General features: G+C 40.3%; 1 protein-coding gene and 1 long non-coding RNA gene across 3 annotated transcripts; one reads left to right on the top strand and one right to left on the bottom strand.

Moving 5' to 3' along the window:
* Positions 1-575: 575 nt before the first annotated feature.
* On the bottom strand, positions 576-7,864 carry pde6gb (phosphodiesterase 6G, cGMP-specific, rod, gamma, paralog b). Of its 2 annotated transcripts, none has more exons than XM_076999384.1 (4): positions 3,171-7,864; positions 2,752-2,982; positions 2,515-2,555; positions 576-2,167 (listed from the first exon to the last, which is right to left on the bottom strand). In XM_076999384.1, exons 2-4 carry the CDS (start codon positions 2,895-2,897, stop codon positions 2,091-2,093), a joined length of 264 nt encoding a protein of 87 aa, XP_076855499.1. In that variant the 5' UTR covers positions 2,898-2,982; positions 3,171-7,864; the 3' UTR covers positions 576-2,090. The 2 variants fall into 2 exon arrangements, with proteins under 2 accessions (XP_076855499.1, XP_076855498.1); XM_076999383.1 differs by having other exon boundaries at positions 4,121-7,864.
* Positions 7,865-10,576: 2,712 nt separating this feature from the next.
* LOC143509719 (uncharacterized) lies at positions 10,577-14,202 on the top strand. The gene is made up of 3 exons (XR_013129749.1): positions 10,577-10,802; positions 13,907-13,963; positions 14,092-14,202. It is a non-coding gene; the product is annotated as an uncharacterized LOC143509719 (long non-coding RNA).
* Positions 14,203-17,496: the final 3,294 nt, after the last annotated feature.

Below are 17,496 nucleotides of genomic sequence, written 5' to 3'. Positions count from 1 at the left end.
TCTCAAGCCCCACACAGTCACTTGCTCAAGTAACATGATTCCTAACTAGGGATGTAAAATGCATTGACGCGTGATGATGCATTGAGCTGAAGATGGCAACTGCAACCATTTTGGAGTGGATAGTTTATTACAGAAATATTAATTAGTCTTGCAATGTATAACAACAACTATTCTTCTTCTTCTTCTTCTTCTTCTTATTATTATTATTATTATTATTATTATTATTATTATTATTATTATTACTGTAACATATCCAGGTGTACTCATATCCAATGTGGGGCAAATATGAGAAGGCTTAGGTTTGTGGAGCAGAGGTGGACAGTACACTTACTTGTTATAGCAAATTTCTTCATTATCATGGACAAAATGAAACCACACTTGTCAGAGTCTTACATCTTATTCAACATTTTCAACTCATGTAGATCAGATGAAATGAGGTGGTTTATTAAAACTATTTGGTTTTGCTTGATAAATGGTGATGTGTGAGGTGTACTATATCTGGGAGACTTGCACTTGTAATGAACAAACATTATTTCAATCTTTTTTGAGGTTTATTTTGATCTCATCCTGTGGGGATGAAACACCTTTACATCAGTCCCTGATTACAACAATCATTATCTATTATATCTAAGCTGTGAATTTTTTTGTGAGGTTGCCATCTCTCAGTCAGAGTGTATGGGTAAACCAGGTATGAGACCTTTCACTGCAAACATAGCAAGACATCCAGGTAGTTAAATGTGGCTGTTAAATACTGTTAAGTGCTGACTGACAGTGAAGGTACAGAGGTGTACGAAAGGGCAGCAATAGGCTATGTACTATCCAAATAATTGCATTATTTAATAAAAAAATTCTGCAAACATGAGTATACAGTGATGTCCATAATTATAAAATTATAGATGAATCAACTACAAGTTAACAAAACACAGGATGAGAAGATGAAACAGATGCAACAGATAAGCATGTTACTAGCAAACTGCCAGCACACATATTGGAAAGAAGGACACAGTCAAAATTATAGGTTAAATAAAAAGTTTTGTGAATAGAATATGGAGTTTGATATAAATAAAGATGCAATAATAAATTAAGCTTATTACAATAAAATTATTAAGCTTAGTGAAGAAGCAAGTGTAGAAAATAAGAAAATGAACTCAGCAAAGAAATACAATAAATAAAGTATACTTATAGGTGGACACAGAAGAAAAGCAGCAATAGTGAACAACACAGGATTATTTGCATAAGGAATAACTCTACAAAAAAAAGCAGATAGAAGAGATGCAAAAATATATATATATATATCGCTAGTACTGTCATGGTCAGCCAGGACCCAGACTACACAGTACACACAGACAGAAGGACAACGTGAATCATGCAGCTTGGAGAGCAGCAGGCCTGCCGCTGATTGAGTCTCACATGTCTGCCACGTGTGCCTCACTTTCTGCATTGGATCTGTGTCCTACAAAATTTAGTCCACTCACTTTTCTATAGTTATTCAATGCCCAAAAGTAGAGGGTGTATGATGAGGGGGAAACAACATTACAATAGCAAGCAAACAATTAATCAAAAAAGATTTTCTTACTCTCAAAATAGCTTAATTTTAATCCCTGAGTGTATGCCAGGAAGAAGGGTTTGGTTAAAGAAGTTAAGAAGGTAAGAAATAAAGAGGAAACGCAGGACAAGAGAAGATGAATAGACAATAAGAAGGTTTGGAGTTCTTTGTGAGAGTCTACCATTGTACAGAAATCCAATAATTAAACAGATCAAATAGCTCAAGCTTCTTTCTTTTTTTCAAGTTTAATTCTGTATCAATTAGCAGAAGAATAGGAGAAACAGGAAGGAAAAAGGGCAAGATAGGTATTGGTTATACCACTAAAAAAATGGAACACAATTTGGAAAGTGAGCTGAAAACAGATATGACTGCAGCAAACAAAGACTCTGGGGAGGGTGGGATGTGGGTTAGAAGAGAGTTTTTGTTTATGTTAAGACTTTTTCCTCATTTTCCTTTTTGCTGTTCTTGAATGTGTTATATGATAGAGGCAGAAAAAGAAAAGGGATTCTAAACAACACAGTAGATGATGGGAAGGATGGAGGACTCAGATGATTCCATACTGAGCCAGCTCGTGCAGCTCCAGGTGACTGAAGGCCTCCCAAGGGCAGATGACAGTGATGTCTGCAGGGAAAGACATGCCAGCATGAAATCACAACAAACCCCTCTAACAACCTTTGACTTCATGGACACAAGTTAAAGCTTAGCCTTGGATTGAATTGTACTGTCTGTGGAAAACCTTTTCATTGTTCTCAGCCTCATTGTGGTATTGCTAAGCAGCTTGTCAAGAGGACTACACCAAGCCTGGTTAATCTTACTTATGTCTTTTATGTTCTGGTGTTGTATAAACTGTAATACGCGCCCAAGGACTTCAAAGAAGGTCAACCAAGAATAAAGATGATGTCAATTGAGAAGCCACTAAAACACACGTGAGTAGGATATGCAGTGGGGTGATGTGTGATTGCACTTACCAGTGCCTAACCCTTCCATTCCTGGGATGTCATCTCCGAACCTAATAACACAAGTGGAGGTAGAGGTAAAGATATGATTGCAAATAAATGACAGGACTACAGAGTACACCAACTATTAGAGCCCATTAACTTTAATATCTTCAGGATTCCCAGCATAGTACCACAGGTCAACCACAAGAGATTTCCCACAGCTAAAGCCAAACAGTGCGGTGTGAACGGCTGAGCTGTGAGACTCACCCCTGGATCCCCTTCTTGGGCGGCTTGCTTTTGAACTGACGGGTCTGTCTCTGTTTGAACTTCGGTGGCCCTTTGCGTGGTGTGGCTGGACCGCCCGTTACACGGGTGGCTGCTTTGACCTCTGCTTTGGGAGGCTCCAGGTTCATGGTTAGTAGTTAGAGTTAGCAGTGTTGTGCTGCTTCCTCAACGGTTGTTGCTGGTGGATTTGGTTCGACCCACTTCAGTCCAACACTGAGAGAACACAAGGAAATACACAGAATAAAATGCAAATCACTGAATTAGCAATAATGGCTACCACTTTTACATGTAGAGTTTGTCACATAACATTTACTGCATTTAGCACACAAAAAGTAGCTTATAATTGTGACTGAGTACAATTCAATTAATTGAGAGTTAAGGCTGTTGATAAGGGGCCTAACATTAGTTGTTAGTGGTCATTTGGTAATGGTGAGGACTGAAGTGACAACTTTCTGAATACTAGTCCAGTTTTTTAACAGCTGAACACTGTGAAAATCCCCACAACGGTGCACTTATCAACCTCTGCTTTCATAAAGCCTCTCCTGTCACCCTGTATTCCTGTCCTGTCACGCTAATGCCTGCTGTGCAGCAAGATGCCACAAGGTGGCACTCTAGACAAATGTGCTGCCATAGGTGACCCATTTTGTGTAATCCAGGGCTAAAGTTAAGAAGTGCACTAGTCTCCCCATGCAGACAAGCAGGCCCCAGATTAATCTCATTAAGTAGAGAACAGATTGAACATGCTGAATGTGCAAAATACATCTGAGGTCTTAGATCCCCCACTGTAATTTTTAAACTACATATGTGAGAAGGCATATGTGGAGGTTACAAGAGACGGATAGATGATTTGGTGCAATATGGTAGTAGTCAATGCAAAAAAAAATCCAAAATAAATTGGTAGTGATTGTGTTTTGTGAACCCTGTGAATGAACTTTGCAAATAAAAACATTTAAAAATTAAACAATTTGTAAGACCAGTGATTGTTCAAACCAATCAACTCCCATAGCTTCTCTTTAGAAACAATGTGTAAAGTACAATTGATTACCATTTATCACTGAAATAATAATAATTAATAAAAAATTATCATTTCTAAAATAAACTTTTACATTCCTAATTTCTAGGCAAATTATCTGTTTTCCTTTGCACTCTGTTTTCCTTTGCTTCCGTGTCTGTTTTTCTCAGCTATCACTCTCTCATTTGACTGCTAAAACCCAGTATTCTGATGGAAAGAGTTCATCATAAAAATGCTTCTCTTCACCCTGTCACATGGAACCTCCACCCCATAACTCCACCACATTCTAGAATTCTACTGACTGAGTCGTATTACATAGAATTCTGTAATTCTACTCACCACTGCAGTGGTTCATCCGGGGAGTGATTGAATGAGGGATGAGTGAACGTGTTCTGTCTGTGTCACTGCTGGATGAGGGGTGTCTATGCTGGGCTTTCTCTGGGGGTTGTAATGGGACTTACAAACCTTTTAAACCCTCTGATCCAGCATCTGATGACGCGAGGGATGCTTACCACCACTGATCCCATATCAGTGTGGTAAGCAGTATACTGTGTGTGTGTGTGTGTGTCTTTCTGTGGCTGCGTGTGCTTGTGTGTCGTTTTTCTGTTTTGTACAGTTAAGGATTTTATGTTTGCTGGCTCCAGCACATCAGTGTTGGTGTGTAAGGCCTTTGTATAGGCCTTTGTGTAGTCTACTCTCCATATATATACTAAATCTCCATATATATACTACATATTCTACATTTTTAATGACTCAATTAATAGAACGGAATGCAGAGTAACAAATTATACTCAAAACGTATTTAACTACCTATCTGCACTAACTAAAGCGATAAAGGGATAAAGGAAACAAGTTTATAATAAGTAAAATCTTTTTTAGAATACTTCTGTTTGAGATTAGTCTTGTATTGCTAGGATAAGCACATCATTTATCAGATTAAGTGACATCCAGAAACATCCAGCTCTTATAGTCTGTGGTGATTCTCATGGATGAGGAACCCTCTGGACACTGATCAGCAGCCTGTGGTGTTCTGGGAAGTGTTTATGCCGCAGAGCCCATCTGTTCTGCCCTGCAGTCTTACTCTGCACAAACAGCCACACATTCTTTGGTACTGAGCACTTTGCAAGATTGAGTTCAATCCAGACAGCAGTAATCCAAACACTGTGCCGTGTTCAGTGCCTGGATTATGCTACTTGCATTAACATGTAAAACACGTGTGGGAGTGCATGTCTCCTAAATACAAGCACACACGTACACACGTACACACGTACACACACACACACACACACACACACACACACACAAACACATACAATGGATGGTTGTATAACACATCAGCACTATAACATCTCCTGCTCCAGGGCTGTGGATTAATCCACTGAGTACATGTGATGAGCTAAAGGTAAGTATTATTTTTGCTTCATTACTTTATCTGTATCCATCCACTTCTAATCAAATGCCTTTTTATTGACTGCTGTCAGACATATGTCCATGTCAATCTGAAAACAATACTCTTTAACTAGATTTATACCCTAATACCCTTATAGCATACATGCATTTTTTTAAATAAACACTTTCAACTATATGAAGGAACAGTATTGTATTATATAATTACATAGAATTATATCACATTTTTTGAGTGATCAGATGATCCATCATTCATTGACTCTTCGGTGACCTCTATGAAAGACCAAGAACCAGAACTGTATCTGTGCATATGGCAAAACAATTAATTTGTCTTTATATACAGAAAAAATGGTGATAAAATATCCCATTTTAAATGTTCTGCATCATTTTGAAAGCTTTATAATGATGATTAAAGTTTGTCAAACTCCTCTTACTGGGCTCATGACAGCACTGCTAAGTCTTTTTTTTTTGCAGTGTGACTCTTGAGTGAAGGCAGCAGAAGCCTGGAGCTTGGGACTCCACAGCAGCACAGAATATATACGAAAATATTCATCATTGCTGACCTCCAGGTCACAGAGCAATACTCTTTATTCTGAATATTCATGGGTACTGACCTCCAGGCCACAGAACAATACTCTATATTCTGAATATTCCTGAGTGCTGACCTCTAGGCCACAGAGCTATACTCTTTATTCTGAATATTCATGAGTGCTGACCTCTAGGCCACAGAGCAGTACTCTTTATTCCTAGTATTCCTTTATTCCTCTTTGTACCTGTTTAGTAATAAAGTTATGTTATGGATTATGATATGTGCATTCATTATTTTCTGTTTCAATTTGCAACAGAACTTGATAAAAACTTAAGTTGTCAAAAACAATTTTTGAAGTAAAAAAGTTTGTAATGATACCACAGTTACGAGGTCAATATGCCTCTAAAAGAAGTCACAGTGACAACGTAATTTCCCTCTCTTATCTTATCGGACAGATGTGTTTTGGTTGTATTCTCATATTACGTCATTTACCAGAGGGCACAGACTCATCCAGTCAGGCTGCTGGATCACAGCCCCGCCTACTAGATCACAACCCCGCCTACTGGATCACAACACCGTCTACTGGATTACAACCCCACCTACTGATTGCTGCTCCAGCTAGTCTGGCCCTGCTGGATACAAGGATACATGGATCAGTGGCACTGTCACCAAGGAAACCATGAACCCTACATGGAAACAGCCATCTTGAAAATATTCTGTGCTGCTAGGTATCCGAGAGGGCTGCTGTCATTGAGACCCTATTGTAAAATAAATATTCAATTGTAAAATAAATATTCACGTTAATCAGTAATTAAATATAATTTAAGAGTATGCACTGTGCCAGGATATATTTAATTAAGGAATCAGTGAAAGATGTTAGGATATACATAAACAAAATAACAGCTGATATATGAAGTTTACCTTTTTACTGAAAAAGCTGAAATTCCAGAGGAAAACGGAAAACAATTAGAATTTTTAAACAGAACACAAATGATTAGAAATGCTTATTCTTAAATAGAATACATATCTTACTTTCCAAATTTAAATTTTAAATTTAAAAACCAAATGTCTTGTGGTGAGTGGGGTGGTGTTTGTTTAATGTAGTCCTGTGATTGGAGAAGTGAAAGAATGTTTGTTCTTGCAAAAAAAAAAAAGAATAATCTCTTGAGGAAATAAACATTAACTGAACCATGAGTAAAAGAACAGGGTGTACGAAGAGATGTGAAAAGGCCACAGAGATAACAGGAAAGAAGACAGGATTAGAGCTGTCTTCTCAGAAAGAAGCACAGGTGGCAGTCAGCAGACAGGAAGAGCAGAGAAGAAGCCGAAAGTCTGAAATGATATTAGACATCTGTGTGAAGAGAGCTCGGGACTCTCTTGCAGATGCTTGTGTGGTGTGTGCAACAGAAAGTCAAAGGAATTCCTCAATAACGTTTGACCTCGCTCTTCCCTAATCTGAGTACAGAGTTGTTCTTGTTTGTAATATTGTTTCAGATTGAAACCATTTCCACCACAGAGGTATGGACTGGCTGTTGTTCCCATTCCATTCATAGGAGATTCAGTATTTATGTGTCATGATTATTATGTGGAGTGTGGATAATGCAGAATTCAAAAAATATTACCTTGAATCAATATGCCAATTCATACATTTTTGTCAGTGTACAAAATCAATAAGTTTACTCACTATGTTGACCTATTGGGTATAAAACAGAAATACCACAAATGCTTGACCATGAATGTAAGACAAAAACCACATTAGCAGAATCTTCAACCTGAGACTATCCATCATCTCTGCATCTCTGCATAATTCGAAATGAAGGTTTCTAGAAGAACTGTATCATTTTGTTGCAGAAATGATAAAACCTCGAGACAGAGGTTTATCACTTCTTTCTTTTTACAACTCTGGTCCCATGACCTAAAAGAATCCCCCAACACATATCTGCACACAAACTTCTCACGGTCAGCACATTCACACGTTCAAAGTAATGCAATCCTATGCATATTAAGATGCTCCTTATATGTGCCAATATCAGGGATTAGGCTATAATAAATAAATAAATAAAAGTTTCAGAATATTATGAAACATGCAATATAGTATGCTGTACTATCTGTGGCACCCATCTTGCATGAAATCAAACAGAACAAGATCACTGGCCCTTGAGGAGTCTAATTTCCATTCGGAGGTAAGTCTTGAGGTTCTCGTCTTGAACATTCTCTTCCATAGCAGCCAGGGCTTTTTCGCCACCATCACTGTAGTATTTTAGCAGCTGTTCAGCATACTCAATCCACACGCAGTTATGGCACCCGCTCATGCAACAGTACGTGGGAGGGGCCGGGGGACCCGGGTTTGCAAGTTCGGAAATTCTCTGTCCACACTGTGCAATATCGCCTGCGCGTGAACTTGCTGACGCTGCTGACTGGCTTAGGGCTGGCGGATCAGATTCATCTTGGCTTTGGTAATGCAAGTGACGAGTAACATAGTGTATTGGACTGTTCTGAGACAGCGAAGTACTGATCAAGCACTTCTTAGTTACAGGTGCAGTAGGCGCCAGGTGGAAAATGTACAGCTGTGAATAAACGAAGCACATATAGTTAGGTTAGCTGCTTGTGGGCAAACAGGTCTACAAGTCTAACTTGAATGTGCACGGCTATACCCTAAGCAGCTTACTCATGTAGCTTGAATTAATAGAGCTAATTTGTCAATGTTATCAGAACATATTTAAATGGCGGCTACAAAGCTTGCTAACGTATATAGATATAAGGATACGACTTCAGAAGCAGAGCCGCAGAAGACAGATCGTCGATTATATGTGTGTACAACATGAAAGTATTTCCAGAGATTTCACACAATTGAATAAAGGTCGGGCATTTTAAGATACACACCTTTAGCAAACATGAAATTTTTTTAACAGCCATCCTATAAGCGGAGTAGAACAAAAAAAACATACAGTCATGTCGACCTGTAATTATTCTAATATTCAGTGCTGCTGTACAAAAGGGTTTTATTTCATTCTCAGAGAGCTGACTTGTTTTGAACGGGGGCATCCATTGTTGTCAACTATGACCTCTGCAGTGACGGACGTACGTTTTTCCACCGGGTGACCAATCAGAATACAGAGAGAAAATTCGTTGAACCAGTTGAATTTTTGCAGGAACTCGAAGGGTTGGGTCTCTGGTGCGCACGTGTTTTGTGCTGCGATACCGAGTATTCACTGTAGATGTCCGTAAGTGTCTGGATCCAGTTGCTTGTAATACCGTTACCATGCGTATACCAACGTACTCTCATATGTATGCCGGTGTTACACCGAAATCTCTGACCACCAAATTCTGTGGCACATTTTCTGCACGTGTGTTGTTGAGTAAAAAGGTATTGTTCACAGATATTCTGATAATTGCACATAGGTACTCAATCATTTATTATAGTTTAGAAGGAAGTAAATGTAAGTCTATTCTAAAAGATTAGGCCTAAATGACATGTTCCTCATGCATGCAGAAACAAATAAACGGTTCTGAAGTTTAAGTGTAATATTACGTAACGTTGAAAGAATAAAAATAAATACGTTTATTCTAAATCTTTTTGGCTAAAACGTTAACGTAATTTTTGTACTTTCTACTGAACGACGTTGCCTCTTCTCCCACAGGAAGCAATGACATCCAGCGGTTACAAGTTTTGACATGGAGTAATCTGAACGGCAACATTTATGAGTTGTATATGTAGGCTAAACGTTATTCTTGCCTTTCCTCGACAACACACAGGCAGAGCATGGGCAATAGCGGTTTGCGGTCACAGTATTAAATGGTCTCAGATTCCGATGTAACACTTGTACACTGGACTGGTGAATAATTACTTAAAGTCTACTTGTAAGAGTGGCATGAAGGCAGTGTCAGGATTTCATTGACATTTCCAAAAGAAAGTAATGGGAATAAAAAAGATGCACTAAGAAATCCAAACAGGACAGACTTTCAAAGTACTTGCCTACAAGATGTTCAGATCAAGTCCTGGACAAGTGAGGTTTAACTTTAATCTAACACATATAAACCAGTTAATCAAGGTCATCATTAATACCTAAATATGAGATCCAGGTGTGGCGGAAGTAAATTCTTTTGGCCTGGTGTAAATCATTACATATATATTTGACATAATCAGTTTCACTAAAGTTTCTTTACATGTTGTTGCCCCTGCCCCAGAGCTGCAGCAGGACATTTGTTGTGTCAACATTGCAACCATTAAAGTTCTACTTTTAACTACTGGCATTCAGTGGGTGACCAGAGTATGCTTTGAAAACAGCAGCGTACTGAATACATATGCAGGCCTCATGTACATGACAAATTTGTGGTGTTTATAGTGAAACAAATTCTGAGCAAATTTGGAGATAGGATAACCTGAAACGCTATAGCTACGTTAGTCACTATAACCGTCTTTTTAACATTCCTTATTTGCCTTCTCGAAAGCCACTTAACCAGATTCCAGTCAATCCTGAAACCAATCTGAACATAGTTGTGGATTCAGAGACCAGTTCAGTGTATACCAGGGGAGTGACAACACCACCATGCTGTGTTCTTTAATAAGAATACAGACTCAGTGATGTGGCATGCCTTTGTAATGGTGTGTCTGCCCCAGCCTTTAACCCCTCAAAGCTCTGAGTGAAGCTTGCCAATGTGTGTGTGTGTGTGTGTGTGTGTGTGTGTGTGTGTGTGTGTGTGCCTGTGGGAGAACGGAAGCCAGGAGCTCCCACGGGCGCTGCATGCTCAAGAAGCATGTCCATAGAAACAACACGGCACATCTCCAGGGACCTACACGCAGCTCCCAGCTGGTCACGCTGACGCCTGTAATCTGCCCTTGTGTTGAGCTTCTCCGCAAGGCCATGGCACCCGTACAGTCTAAACCATCTAAACATCTGGCTGTGAGGTTGCATCAGCATGTCTGTAGCCCTACCACCATGCCCTCAACACACAGCAAATCTTCGTACTTGTCTATCACCTTTCGTGAAGCGATAGACCCATGACATCACTGAACACAGGAGCAGGACAAAAGCGATGGAGACAACAGCGTAATGGCAGGAGTTACTAAAGAAAATTAAACAGGTAGGGAAATGTATGAGTAGTTCAGTAGCATGCCAGTCTTGCTTTGCAGGCAGAATGGGAAGCAGTGGAGAAGGGTGGGGGTTAAACAGAAGAGGAGCAGTGGTGGAGTGGTGGAGAAGGGTGGAGAAGGGTGGGGGTTAAACAGAAGAGGAGCAGTGGGGAGTGGTGGAGAAGGGTGGTGTAACAGAAGAGGAGCAGTGGGGAGTGGTGGAGAAGGGTGGTGTAACAGAAGAGGAGCAGTGGGGAGTGGTGGAGAAGGGTGGTGTAACAGAAGAGGAGCAGTGGTGGAGAAGGGTGGGGGTTAAACAGAAGAGGAGCAGTGGGGAGTGGTGGAGAAGGGTGGGGGTTAAACAGAAGAGGAGCAGTGGGGAGTGGTGGAGAAGGGTGGGGGTTAAACAAGAGGAGCAGTGGGGAGTGGTGGAGAAGGGTGGGGGTTAAACAAGAGGAGCAGTGGGGAGTGGTGGAGAAGGGTGGGGGTTAAACAGAAGAGGAGCAGTGGTGGAGAAGGGTGGTGTAACAGAAGAGGAGCAGTGGGGAGTGGTGGAGAAGGGTGGTGTAACAGAAGAGGAGCAGTGGGGAGTGGTGGAGAAGGGTGGTGTAACAGAAGAGGAGCAGTGGGGAGTGGTGGAGAAGGGTGGGGATGTAATGAATGCAATTATTACTCTGATGATTGTGGATAAGGAAGTAACTCTGAGGCTTGATCGGTGCTGGTGTGACTGGATTCTTGACTGGGTGATGGCTGGAGTATGACAGACTTAAACACGACCCCAGGCAGCATTTGACTGTACTCTTGATCCCCTTCAACTATGGCAGGGATAACAATGGCCAGCCTAAAATACAGTGACTGATCGAAATACAAGGACACATGTTCTTGTATGTCAAATAATCCAGCCTTATATTTCAAATGGTCTGACCAGAAAAGCACTCCTGCATCATTTACATGCATTAACATGGCTTGAACATACATACCAGGGACGTTTTAAGCTGAAATGTTTTGATGCTCTCCGAAAATAGGCTTTGGCTCTGAGAACACACACTCTCACACACACACACACACACACACACACACACACACACACACACACACACAGTTTTCCATCCCTATAAAACCTTGCCCATGTTTACCCAAGAAACATACTGTGATGTCAGAGTTATTCATCACACACATTAGAGCAAACAGGTTTCTGGTCAATGAATATGTTGCTGTTATCTTTAAATGAATAGTGGGGCCTGGATTCCCAACCTGTGTCCAGGGACACTGTGGCCAGAATGTACTTCCATTGTGCAGGGCTGATACTGATATCTGAAGAGAAGCAGCCAGGTAAATATCTGCAGCTGCTTTCAGAGTGCTGGGTGTGCGTGTTGCCATGTCTCCCTATGAACACATGGTATGTGGAGATCTCTCATGACCAGGTGTGGCCCTGTGCAGTACAGCAGTATTTATTCTGCTAAAATGGTGAGTTTTAAGTAGACCCACAACTCAGATAAAATGTACACAGTTGTGCTTCAGAGTGCTTTTTGGTTTCTGTGTATTGTCACTGATGTGGAATGTTTGATCTGTGTGGAATTCTTTTATTTTTGAGGGAAGGGTGCATTTAAACACCACTGCTTGGTTGTAAATGGTAGGTTTTCCTTGTGGTCCAATACTTTCTGTTTTAGATTTACTTTATTACATAGCCATTCTAGACCAGTGTCTGTAATTCCGTAACATACCATAACATATATATTATGTTATAACATAATATATATATAACATATATATAACATAACATACATATATACATATATATATATACATATATATAACATAACATATTCAGCTCAGACTGGGCACTTGGCAGGATAGTGTTATTACTTCTTTTAAACCATTCTGTGCAAAGTTTTAGATATGGTACTTTCAAAATGTTATGTTTTAGTTATTTAAAGAAGGAGTAATCTTTGCAGCAAAATCCTCTAATTGAACAGAATAATATTTCATTCTCGACACATTGGAGCCCTTTGAGGATTCTAATGTTCTTGAGAATCAGTAACTTTGCCTGACCTGTGCGTTTACTGATTACACACAAACAAGGCCCTGAAACCCTGGTGAAGATACTTGTACACACATACACACCTACACACCTACACACACAAATACGCGCACACACATACACATCTACACACACACACACACACACACACACACACACACACACACACACACACAGAAGTTTTTGAAGTTCGTTGGCCTCTTCTGGATTTGGTTTCTCTTACCAGCTGTTGCCTTGGAAACCATCCTCAGCTTACCTCAGACAGGTATTTCCCAGCGGGCCAAGGGGCAGACTGACTGGTCATGAAATGGACCAGTGAGTTTAAATTAAGGCCGATGTGAAAACAAGGACTTCTGGTCTAAATGAGACTGATGGGAATGCAGAAACCTAAGCATCCCATTCTATCCAGGTCTAAATGAGACTGATGGGAATGAGCGTCTTTACGAACATTAATCCCAATCATCAATGGGAATCTTTGGCTGGTTTGCTGTTTGACAAGGTCTGCGAATTCCTGACCTTTCTTCTCTAATACTCCCACACATGGCTGAAAGTGTTGAGCACAGTCACACTTCCGACAGCTCAAACAAGATTACACATACTTAGGCTGAACAAACACATTGCCATGTTTAACCGAATCATGATCTACCCATATTAACTGAATCAGGTAGCGTCTCTCGATTGATGCCACATTACACACATCATGAAAAAGAGAAATGGAAGTAGTCACTCTGGTGCAAATAATGAGCAAACCTTCTTTAAAACAAACAAAACTGCTTCTAAATAACTGTAAATACTGATTTTTTTCCTATCAGGGAGGTAAAGGAAGGATGGCTTAGATTTCAAGCTTTTTCCTCTCTCGGGAGTTATAAGCACAGTTTGTTAGGTCTGATGGGGCAAGGCCTTCCTCAGCTCAGTCAACAGGAACCTGGAACACTGTCACCTGTTTCTCTGTTACCTGTCTCTCTGTGAACTAGACACTGAACGCTGAACGTTGAATGTTAAAGGAATTCACCACGATCGTACCGTTTTGCACCACATCGTTTATATATCTGTTTGTGGCACTTTTGTTGGCAGTTTCGGCTTGGGCAGGATGTTTCTGGAAGGCTAGGAGGTGGATCGGTAGCTGAACAGGTGAGTGGGGACCGGGCCTCATACTCTTGGCCTGCCTCCTGGAGGTCCCCACAGAGGAACGTGAACCTTCATACAGGTCCAGCTTTGTGTGTGCTACACAAAGAACACACTGTTCCCCTCTCCTACAGCCAGGCTGGCAGCCCCAGAATGACACCTCTGTGACATCCTGTAGTCCCACAGGAGAATGTGAGAAGGACGAAGAGGACACTTCACTAATCCAATCAATCCTGCACAAAAATAAACATATGAATCCATCGTTAATAATAATAAAAATAATCATAGACTTTCTCATCTTTCTAGCTAAATAAATTTATTAATGTGAATTAATCTTAATTTTCCACATTACTCTTACAGACATATGACGGGTAAGTCCGACGTGTGCAATGCAGTAATTGCTCCATAATTTCCTGTGATGTGAGAAAGTTGCATGTAATGATAAATCGCTAGGTACAACACAAAGCATTCCCACTGGGATAGGGCGTGGGCAACCAGGCAAACACGGCCCAGGAGTCATGCAGACACACCAATTAAGAGCAAGGGAAGGGGTGCAGGTGAGTACTAATGGGAACAGAGGCTCTCCCAGTGCAAACCAGCTTGAAACAGCATATTCAAAGGCTTTCTGAGATGCAAAGGTGCAGTATATCAACAGGAAACAGTGCCGCCTCCGCACATGCATGTTTGAACAGTGCACAGGAGAGAAAACACATCAGTTACTAAATTATCAATGAGTTCAAGTAAGAATCTATTAAACATGCAGATTTGTTTGATAAATAAATACATAATGCCTTAATAATTAATGGACAATTGAATTTCCCCATTGGGGATTAATAAAGTATCTATATCAATCAATCAATCAATCATAGAGAAAGGCAGAAGTGTGGGGTTCGGTGATTTAATCCATGCTCCTTGTGTCTGACACTGCCCAAAAAGGTAAACAATGCTCCTTGATCCTAACCCTAACCCTAAACCCAGAGGCGGTCTTTGCATAGAGGCGTTGCTAGGCAACTGCCTTGTGCCCCTCCTACTGCAGCCCACTGTAGGGGCCCCCTGACTAGCATATTAATGTTGATGGGCCCCTTAGCTAAATTTGCCTTGAGCCCCCAAATTGCTAAGTCTGCCACTGCCTAAACCTAACCCTAACCAAACACTAAGCCTAATGCTAAAACTAACCCTAAGCCTAGTGGTCAACACACCTCTGACATTAACCTGAACCTTGGTTACATCAAGGCCAGAACCATGTAAATTGGCTGCTTGGTGCTGAGGTGTAAGTTGTCTCTGTTCTCAGTTCTCAAGCCACATTTACAATGTGAGTTTATGGAAATATCTCCTCTGTGCTGCCGACAAACAAATATGGTTGACATGGTTTACATGCTGCAGTTCAAACTTCAGTAGCAGCGTTTTGCATTATTTTTTTTTTTAGGTTATTTAAGTGGGAAAGCAAAAAGTCACCTTAATAGTCAGTACCATATTAACAATAAACAAATTTATGTGTTTACATTAAACACAGATCTACACATACTGCACTGTCATGACACCTCCCAACAGAGTGTACAGTGTTTGTATGTTTCTGTTCACACTTGCAGTTGTAGCGACGTGTGACAGCAGTCTCTCCTTCTACTGTTGTGGGATTACACACATGCACCTGGTGTAAACTGTGAATCTTAAGGTTGGTTTTTCATCAGCAAAAGAAAAGAAAATTAGATTAAAATGCATAAAAACATTTTTTATCTTTAAAAGGGCTTGATGGTCAAACACAGTACACATATAACTTATCCTGTCTGCACCGCCTGGTGCAAAACAGTGTAGTCTTTGTGTGCGTGTGTGTGTGTGTCTTTGTGTGTGTTCTGAGGTAGTGATTGCCCTAATGATGTAAATGTGTTTGTAAACAAGAGACATGGGTTCATCTTGAGTTCAACAGAAAGCTATGAAGTAATGCTAAAAAAAACATCAATGACACATGATACACTTCTAAGGCTATAATGGTAACATGGACAGATTTATTCAAATAACAAACGCTCTCCATCAACATTACATGACTGAAGATATCAAATTGAGTGTGTGCTTACCACAGTCTCTAGCCACAAGCCCAGTCAGTCCTGCTGTAGAAGTGTTGTTATGTCCTCAGTTTCGATCAATTATTTGAGATACAAAATAACATGTTGTCATTGCAAAAGTATTACAGTGATGAGGCTACAGGTCGCTTACTGTCTAAATGACATTCCAATCGCTTCACTCATTTGTAAACTTGAAAGGGATCAAGGCACATGAATGAGATGGTGAATATTTTCCTTTCAATTCAAATGAGGATTGTTTATTGCCAAGAGGATTTTATATAATGAATATGTTTTAAGGACAATGACAAGAAAAAATCCCTACTAAATATTTAAAAACATAATGAGAAAATAAAAACAGGTAATCTAGATTTGTCTGTAAATTGACCTTTTCCCAGAATTAGCTGTCATGATACAGCCCCGGACCCCTCCCTTTGGGTGTGTGTTCGTGTTGTCTACGTTTAATCATGTCCGTATATGTATTTCCGTGGGTGTGATCGTATGTGAGTGTGTTCATCGGTCTCATCTGTTGCTCGTCTCGTTATCACTCAGGTCTCATGTAGTTTGTCTATTTAATGTAGACAAATATCCCGTGCACGTCTTTGTTTAGAGACAGTGTGAGTCTGTTGTGTGTACTTCGTGCATGTGGCGTGTCTGCTACCTTTGTAGCGAGTATCTGTCAATAAACGTACGTTCTGGAAATCGACTGGGCGTCCTGCCCCATTCCTCGCACGTGACATTAGCCCATAATTACTGGCTTCACCATGCTGTCTATGATAGGTAATATTTGCAAGTACCTTAAATATCTGAATACGATTCTAGGTTGCTTAGAGTACTGTAATTAAAGATTTAAGGAAAGCAGAATTGATCTGCACTCTTGGAACATTAGAACATTAGGAATGAATTTTAGACTTTAAACATCTATTGATTTAATACACTATAAACTGGTTTAATCTCATAAAACCTCAGAAGCATCCTTATTCTTTAGGAAACTTTGCACACACATACACACACACACACATGCACACACGCACGCACACACACACACACACACACACACACACACACACACACACACACACACACACACACACACAGAGACAGACATACAGTATATACTGTATACATACACTTACACACACTGCATCACTGTGTTTTTATTGCAGTTGCCGAGAGGTCACTGCCTAAAGTGTAGTGAAGTCTGTTCAGAGGGTCTCTGCAGGTACTAGGTCTGTATGTCTCTCCAGGTCTCTCCTGGTCTCTCCAGGAAGAGCACCAGACATTCAGCTTTGCAGATTTGCTCCACTTATCTCTGCTGGTAATTTTGGTAATAGGCCTACTCATAATAATAACATGATGATTTCTGAGCATTCTCTTATCTACCACAAATTATACACTAATGATCATTAAATAGAGCTGTAATTATTACAGAGCAGAACACTCATCTGTGCATCATCTGTTGTTTCTTTGGACTGAAATATT

This window comes from Brachyhypopomus gauderio, chromosome 3, assembly GCF_052324685.1.
Source record: "Brachyhypopomus gauderio isolate BG-103 chromosome 3, BGAUD_0.2, whole genome shotgun sequence".
Classification (NCBI taxonomy): domain Eukaryota; kingdom Metazoa; phylum Chordata; class Actinopteri; order Gymnotiformes; family Hypopomidae; genus Brachyhypopomus; species Brachyhypopomus gauderio.
This window is presented reverse-complemented; position numbering and strand designations above follow the sequence as displayed.